General features: G+C 53.5%; 1 protein-coding gene and 1 long non-coding RNA gene across 2 annotated transcripts; one reads left to right on the top strand and one right to left on the bottom strand.

The window, feature by feature from the left end:
- The first annotated feature begins 6 nt into the window (after window positions 1–6).
- On the top strand, window positions 7–2,704 carry LOC102255517 (protein FAM65A). The gene is made up of 8 exons (XM_005876399.2): window positions 7–505; window positions 743–878; window positions 1,002–1,163; window positions 1,431–1,589; window positions 1,728–1,924; window positions 2,013–2,096; window positions 2,209–2,299; window positions 2,437–2,704. The coding sequence occupies exons 4-8, from the start codon at window positions 1,454–1,456 to the stop codon at window positions 2,532–2,534; spliced, it is 606 nt and encodes a 201-aa protein (XP_005876461.1). The 5' UTR covers window positions 7–505; window positions 743–878; window positions 1,002–1,163; window positions 1,431–1,453; the 3' UTR covers window positions 2,535–2,704.
- On the bottom strand, window positions 2,669–8,264 carry LOC106727838. The gene is made up of 2 exons (XR_001364090.1): window positions 8,175–8,264; window positions 2,669–5,461 (listed from the first exon to the last, which is right to left on the bottom strand). It is a non-coding gene; the product is annotated as an uncharacterized LOC106727838 (long non-coding RNA).
- Window positions 8,265–8,459: the final 195 nt, after the last annotated feature.

The following is an 8,459-nucleotide window of genomic DNA, read 5'->3' on the forward strand; positions in this document are numbered from 1 at the left end:
CTTTGAAAATTCCAAGTTGAGGGTCACGCCCGGCCCCTCCTCCATCTGCTGCTGCCCAGGTCACAGCCCTGTGCCCTGAGCCCCTTGGGCCACAGCCCCTTGCATTTCACATTGCATAGACCATCCCCTTGCAACCCCACAGTCCTAGCTGGATGTGGCACAGGGCAGATGGACTCTGAAGACCACTGCTACACCTGCTGGTCCCAGCCCCTTCCTCCTGGAATTTCTCCGTGAACTTACCCATTGTCTGTCTGTTGTCTGTGCGTCTGTTCTTCCCTTCTGGGATGGGGGGGAGGGGGACTTAATGAAAATACAGTGGTGACCAGATGGTGATATGTACTCCTAAGGTGATTGCCACAATTTCTCTCTCAGGCCCCCAAGCAGCCTGGAGCCTAAGGCTGAAGACAGCCTCAACTCACCCAGTGCCCATCCCCTCAGCACGGAGTGTCCAGCTCTGGACACTGCCTTGGTCCAGCACCTGTACTACTGCAGCCGCCTCCTGCTGGTGAGGCTAGTGGCATTCCCCCCTACGCTCCTTTTACCTCAGGGAACTCTCCACACCTGCTCTGAGTTCCATTCCCCAATGCCCCAGGTCCCTGGCATCTGGCTCTTACTGAACACCTCCCACACTCTGGCTCCCTCTAATCTCTCCTAATGCATGCTGGGACTTGTAGTCCCTGGGCTTCACTCTCCCCAAGTTCTACCTTGAGATCTGAGCTACTTGGCCACCCCTATTCTCCAGAAACTGGGCACATTTGGGCCGCTACGCTGTCAGGAGGCATGGGCCCTGGAGCGACTGCTGCGGGAGGCCCGAGTGCTCGAGGTGGTATGCGAGCTTAGCAGGAGATGGGAAATCCCTGCTACTTCTGCCCAGGAAGGTAAAGGCCCTGTGGGCTCTGGCTTGGTGACTGCCCTGAAGCTCCTTCCTTGTTCTACGCTACCTACACTTGTCTGCCCACCTGCCTACTCGGTTGCTGACGGTCTCTTGCACCTCCTCACAGTGGTGCAGTTCTCAGCCTCTCGGCCTGGCTTCCTGACCTTCTGGGACCAGTGCACAGAGGGACTTAGCCCCTTCATCTGCCCTGTGAAGCAGGTGCTCCTCACCTTCTGCAATCAGTACGGTGCCCGGCTCTCCCTGCGCCAGCCAGGCTTAGCTGAGGCTGGTGAGTAGGCTGCCTGCCTGCCCCCTCTGCCCTCCCTTCTCAGATCCCCAGTGATGGGACCGCAGGGAAAGCCAGGTCAGCTCACACAGACGTGCTGAGCTGAGCATTGAGAAGATATAGCAAAGGCTTGTGCCTTGATGCAAGAGGACCCAGATGGGTAGGGTTTGGACAAGGGGCCCCTGGACCTGAGCCTGGGGTGGGAGCACTCTTTCCTCTAAGGGATTGGGTCCGCCCAAACCCTGAGGTCTTTGGCACTGCTTCCCACAGTGTGTGTCAAGTTTCTGGAGGATATGCTGGGACAGAAGCTGCCCAGGAGGCCCCAGCCAGGCCCTGGCGAGCAGCTCACTGTCTTCCAGTTCTGGAGTTATGTGGAAACCCTGGACAGCCCCTCCATGGAGGCCTATGTGACGGAGACCGCTGAGGAAGGTGAGGCAGTAGCCCCGATCACCAAGTGCCCAACAGTATGTGTGGGCCTTGAGGTCTGGATGAGGACATGAATGTACAGAAGACCCCACCCCAGGAAGCTCCTTGCCCTGCTACATTGTTCCAAGGTCCTTCTTTCAGTGTTACTGGTGCAGAACCTGAACTCAGATGATCAGGCTGTTGTGCTCAAGGCCCTGAGGTTGGCACCTGAAGGGCGGCTACGAAGGGACGGGCTTCGGGCCCTCAGCTCCCTGCTCGTCCATGGCAACAACAAGGTCATGGCTGCTGTCAGCACCCAGCTCCGGAGCCTGTCGCTAGGCCCTGCCTTCCGGGAAAGGGTGAGAGTGGGGCAGGGCTCCCTTGAAGGCAAAGGCTGGGGTGCCAGGCTCCCAGCGTCTGGCTAAGTGCCCTCCTACCCTTACCCAGGCCCTACTGTGCTTCCTGAACCAACTCGAGGATGAGGACGTGCAGACGAGAGTGGCTGGCTGCCTGGCCTTAGGCTGCATCAAGGTGATCCCTGCCTGCCAACCCCTTTATCTCCCCTCGGGACTCCCCCAACCCTGGGCCCTGGGCTTTTCCATCTGCTCCAATGGGCCCACCTCAGTGCTTCCTCCTCTGATAGGCTCCTGAGGGCATTGAGCCCCTGGTGTACCTGTGCCAAACGGACACAGAAGTCGTGAGGGAGGCTGCTCGGCAGAGCCTGCAACAGTGTGGTGAGGCTGGGGGCTGGGAGATAGAGGTCAAGTAGAGTTCTGGGGCATTTTGGCTGACGGGGGTAGGGGTGAGATGGGGTCAAGGGTGGGAGGACCAAGGCTAGGGCTCCTCCTGATTCCATCCTTACTCATTGCAGGGGAAGAGGGACAGTCTGCCCACCGACGGCTAGAAGAGTCGCTGGACGCCCTGCCCCGCATCTTCGGGCCCGGCAGCATGGCCAGCACGGCCTTCTAAACTCCCCACACACTGGCTCTCAGTGCCACATCCCCCCACTTTCAGGGCTCACCAGGTGGCAGGGAGGGTGAGGGCTGGTTCCAGACACCCCTCCCCCATGTATTCCTATCCATGAAAATCTAATATATTCTTCAGTTGCCCTTGGGGTTGGTAGAGTCAGTGCCTGCAGTCAAGTGCCTCCCAGCCTCAGCTCAGCACACTTGCCACAGATCAGTGCCCCGGGCCTGGCCATCCTGCCTCTGCCCCATCACCTCCCTTGGTTTTGTATTTTATTTACAGAGTTTTACAGAAAATAAAAAAGCAAAATGCCTTTCCTACATGGCCTGGCCTAGTGTACTCCTGATCTTCTGGTTCCAGCACCCTTTGGCTGTGGCCTTTCTGACATGCCCACACTCCAACTGTGACAATGACATGTGCTTTTGCCCTGGAAATCTGGGTGGAAGAGAGCCCAGGGGCTGGAAGTGGGCTTGGAGAAGAGGGCAGAGAAAAAGGGTGGTGGCGTGTTGCTGAGGATCAGCCTGCTGGCTGGGCGTGCTCTGGGCCTGGAAGCTAGGGGCCCAGGCTGGAGCCAAACCACGGAGTTGGCCCAGAGAAGGCCCAGAGTGCCAGTCCTGGGAATGGCTCCCCAGCGGCTAGCACCCTGCTGCCAGGAGGCAAAGGGGAAGAAGCAGGCAGAGAAAAAAGGCATGGTGGTGGCTGGAGCTCCTGGCCACCAGGGGGCAGCAGAACCCTGTCCGAGAATGCCAGGCTTCTAGATTTCCCCTCAGCCCTGGCAGCTTCCTACAGAGGGCACAGCACTAGGAGCTCCTTGAGGGCTGGGTAGTAAGAGAGAGCAGATCCTTGCAGAGGGGAAGAGCTAGGGCCTGCGCGGCAGGAGACCAGGATGGCTGCCCAGTGACCCTAAATAACAAGGCCCTCCTCTACCCAAGCCACCTCCTCTCTGTAAAAACAACCCTGACTGAACCCCGTGGTCCTCCACAGCCAGCTGACCTGTTTTGCTTTGGGAAGCAGGGCTCCAGGGAGGGTTCATCTCGTCCCCAGAGGTGCCACATGTTAAGTGTGTTAACCCCAGAAGGCAAAGAGCTCTATGGGAGGAACTGGAGGGTGGGGTGGGATTTCAGGATGGCAGGCCTGTTCTAAGGAGGGCCTGAGGGAGGCCCACACCCAAGGCTGGAGAAACTGGCCCTCCACCCTTCCCTTCTCACTCCAGAGCTTTCGTTATCCAGAGGCAAGGGAGACGGTGCACAGGCAGGGCCTTCCCCAACCCTGGAGTCCACCGTGACACACGGGGGGGAAAGTGCACCTGCGCTCAGGCAGAGCTAATGAGGTGCCAACAGTTCCTCCTTGTGGGGGGGTGACCCAGATCCCCAGGGAGCCCCGCCCCCCAGTGTTTTGGAGATGTGTATAAGAGGTTTGGCTGGCCCTTAACCACCTGCTGGGGAAGCCACGCTGAGCAGCAGAAAAAAAAAAAAAGAAAGAAACGGCAACAGGAAGGAGCACAGGAAACACCTGTGTGTGGATGCAGGTGGCTCATTCCAGTCGGGTGGGGTTGCGGGCGGGCAGACAGCCCTCAGCACTTAGGCACAGCTCTGTGCTCCCTCTGTAACTGTGAAGGGTGTCATGGGAGGGATGGTGTGTAGTTCAGCTTTTTGGGGTGGTAGGCTGGCTGGGATGGCAGAGGGTAGAGAAGGCAAACAAGTGGTAGAGACCAAGCCAGCACCCAGAGCCGGCCACAGCTTGGGCCTGCTTCAAGGTCCCCTGCAGGAGGGTTGCAGTCCAAGAACCAACCCTGGGGCCCCACTGGTAGGGCAGGACTGTCCACTTGCATCCAAAGCACAGCCTGTGTGGTGGGGAAAGAGGAAGTAAACACTGGCTGACCAGGTTCTGGGAAAGGGCAGATGGCTGACTGGGCTGGCAGGAGTGCACACAGCTCAATCCACAGGAGAGGACAGCCTAGTCGAGAAATGTAGGGTGGAAAAATCATCCCAGTTGAGGGTCATCTGGAACTGTCACAGTGGCCCTATATCACTGCTTGCCAATGCTAGAAATGGATAGGGCTCTTAAGTTTCTATCCCCTATACGGAGAGTCCTCAGGCCACAGCCTAGCATTCAACCCTAGCCAAGGGTCAGGGCAGGTACTGTGAGCATAGCCAGGTAAAGGACTGTCAAAGCCAAGACAAAAAAGAGCCTTAATCCTTTGCCCCATCAAGCCTACCTACTTTAGAGCAGTGTGGATCAAACTACTCAATCCCTCTTCATCAGCAACCTGAAGTCAGACTGGATGGCCTCCTACATCCAGGCCCATGCCCAGGTCTGCAAGATGATAGAGGGCAGGGAGAGTCCCTGTCCACCCTCCTGTACAACATCCCCTCCCTCAACACACACAGCTTCACAGGTGCCTCCCACAGGGCAAAGCTGCTGCTCTCAGGACTGCTCACTCCCCACCCTGCTGTCATACAGGTTCAGGGAGGCATCCATTCCTACTGCCCCACACTCCTTAGAGTCAGGAGCCTTCTGCCAGCTGACGGGAGGTTGATGATACCATCTGATTCAAAGGCAGCTGGGTAGGGAAAGTCTGTGCCCGCCTGTCCTGTGTAGCCTGTGTAAGCCTCTGTGGGGTGAACAGAAGGAAGTGGGCCTCCCAGGCCTCTGACACCCTCCCAGTACCCCATCAATCAAGTCCACCAAGGCCACAGCCATGCCTTGGCTGTCATCATTGGACTCTTCCTGGGAGGAAACTGATAAGAGTGCACTGTAGAAAAAAGGGGCCAGGCTGAGGTAGTCCAGGATCTGATTTATTGTGTTGGTGGTCACTGGAGGCTCACCCCCCGCTCCCCACCCCACCGCCACTCTCCTCCTTTCCTCTTGTCCTCTTCCAACCTTACCTTTCCTCCTGTCTCCCACACTTCTTCCTCATGTATTCAAAGCTGCAGAGAACCAAAAAGAAGAAGAAAAAAAGGCATGTTTGTGAAGGCAAAGCAGATGGGAAGAGGACTGCTGCTTAGTCTCACCCACAGAGCGGGGGTGATTTTCTTGTGTTTCTATGCCTGGTGTGTGGGTACAATTTGCTGAACCCTCAGCATATGACATGTTCCCTCCTTTCCTTCCTTCTGCCTTCTGCCCCCTGACAGCCTTGAAGTATCCAGTTCAGGCCATACACCCACCATGGACAGAAGGCTTGACTGCTAGACCTGGGTCTTTTGGGCCTGGTTAATACAGGAGGGTGACCTTGGGAGGCACTCCAGGGCCTGTAAAAGTGCTAAGGAAGAACAATCTATCTGTAAGAAAATAAGACGGTCAGCGGCCTACAAGAAAGGGGCCTCTTGTTTCAGAAGACTGTACTGGGGTGATGGCCATGGTTTAAGTTTGATGTCAACAGTTAAGTCTCACTTGTCTCTGAATACACCCAGGACATATGGAACCTCAATAAATGCTGACTTACAGCAGCTGAATAAGCAGATGAATTGCTATAGCTAACACCTACGTTTCTGGTTATTTCCTCTGAGTCTCCTTAAAACCTCCTCCTCCACCACCTCCTCAAGCATCATTATACAAACATCACTCCACAGGATTCCATTCTAGGCCCTTTTCTCCTTGCTCTAGAAACACACTCCCTGAACAACCTTCTCCAGCCCCCTGCCTGCCATCTCTAAGCTGAGGCCAGTGATTTACATGGCACTCCCCTCCCCCCCAGACCCCCATATCTCCAAGTGCTGACGGACTAGACACTCCTTTTGAACAGCATGATCCTATTCACTCAACATCTCAAAATCTGTTTCTCCTCCAGGGCTCTTGGGGTTACCAACTACCCAGATATCCAAGCAACACAACTGAGCCTCATCCTTGACTTTTTCTTCTGTCCCCTCATTTCAGCCACCTTTATCCTCTCAATTAAATGCCCTAAATATTACTAAATTCTACCCACTTCTCTTTCTCGTCATTGACACCACTCAGATCCAGGACATGTTGGCCTCTCATGCAGACACTAAAACTGCCCCCCTCACAGGCTTCCTGCCCCTGGTCTTGCCCCTCTCCCATCCATTCTCCATAGTGCAGTCAGAGTGATTTCTAAGACATAAATCCACCACTACGGGCTCTCCGTTAGGGGAAATTCCAACACCCTAGAGCTGGCTCACAAAGCCCTTGGAGTCTATTCCCCTCTCCAGCCTCACTTCTGCCACCTAACTTCTCGCTCTGCACTGAAGACTCAAGGCAGGGCTTGCTTGCCCCATCATGGTACACTCTTCCTGCCCCTCATCTTGCCTTGTTAATAAGCCTGCTCACCTGAAAGGCTTCAACCTAGACATCCCAGATTTCTCCAGGAAGCCGCCCTCCCTGTGCTCTTGTCACAGGAGCCTGCACTTCCCCAGCAGGGTACTGATTCCACCCCACTGCAATTGTTCATTTACTTTGTATTTGCCAATGTACAGGGTGGGGCAAAAGTAGGTTTACAGTTGTGAGTACGTGAAACAGTTTATCCTTGTATTATTATTTATTAATTGTTGCATTACAAACAACTGTAAAACTACTTTCCCCCTATTCTGTATATATCCATAAGTATTTGCTTGCTCTTCTACTAGATAACAGGCACCACCCAAGTCCCTTATGGAGGTTGGTCCAAGTTTTTTGTTTTACTTGTTTTTAAACAGCTTTATTAAGATTAAGTCCACATACCATGCAATTCACCCATTTAAAGCCTACAGTTCAATGGCTTTTAATGTAGTCACAGAATTGAGCAATCATCACCACAATCGATTTTAGAGCATTTTCATAAACCCCCAAAAGAAACTGCACCCCTTAGCTATAATCCCTTGGGCCTTCACATCCCCCTATCCCCATCCCCACCCTAAAGCAACCACTAATCTACACCTATACAGATTTGCCTATTCTGGATATTCTTTTTTTAAATATATTTTTATTGATTTCAGAGAGGAAGGGAGAGGGAGAGATAGAAACATCAACGATGAGAGAGAATCATTGATCGGCTGCCTCCTGCACGCCCCACAATGGAATCAAGCCCACAACTTGGACATGTGCCCTTGACTGGAATCAAACCTGGGACCCTTCAGTCCACAGGCTGACACTCTATCCACTGAGCCAAATAAACTAGGGCTATTCTGGATATTCTTTTTTTTTTTAAATATATTTTATTGATTTCTTTACAGAGAGGAAGGGAGAGGGATAGAGAGCTAGAAACATCGATGAGAGAGAAACATCGATCAGCTGCCTCCTGCACACCTCCCAATGGGGATGTGCCCACAACCAAGGTACATGCCCTTGACCGGAATCGAACCTGGGATCCTTCAGTCCACAGGCTGATGCTCTATCCACTGAGCCAAACCGGTCAGGGCTATTCTGGATATTCTTATAAATGAAATAAGGTTTGCCGAAACCGGTTTGGCTCAGTGGATAGAGCGTCGGCCTGTGGACTGAAAGGTCCCAGGTTCGATTCCGGTCAAGGGCATGTACCTGGGTTGCGGGCACATCCCCAGTAGGAGATGTGCAGGAGGCAGCTGATCGATGTTTCTCTCTCATTGATGTTTCTAACTCTCTATCTCTCTCCCTTCCTCTCTGTAAAAAATCAATAAAATATATTTAAAAAAAAAAAAAAAGAAATAAGGTTAGGTCTTTCCAACTTACCCAGTTCTAAGATTCACCTGAGAACTGTCCTGGAGATTCAAATTCAGAGGTCTGGGGTGGGGTCAGGGAATCTGTATTTTTTTAAAAATATATTTTATTGATTTTTTACAGAGAGGGAGAGGGATAGAGAGTTATAAACATTGATGAGAGAGAAACATCAATTCAGCTGCCTCCTGCACACTCCCTACTGGGGATGTGCCCGCAACCAAGGTATATGCCCTTGACCGGAATCGAACGTGGGACCCTTAAGTCCGCAGGCCGATGCTCTATCCACTGAGCCAAACC

Source organism: Myotis brandtii, unplaced genomic scaffold, assembly GCF_000412655.1.
Source record: "Myotis brandtii unplaced genomic scaffold, ASM41265v1 scaffold486, whole genome shotgun sequence".
Taxonomy (NCBI): domain Eukaryota; kingdom Metazoa; phylum Chordata; class Mammalia; order Chiroptera; family Vespertilionidae; genus Myotis; species Myotis brandtii.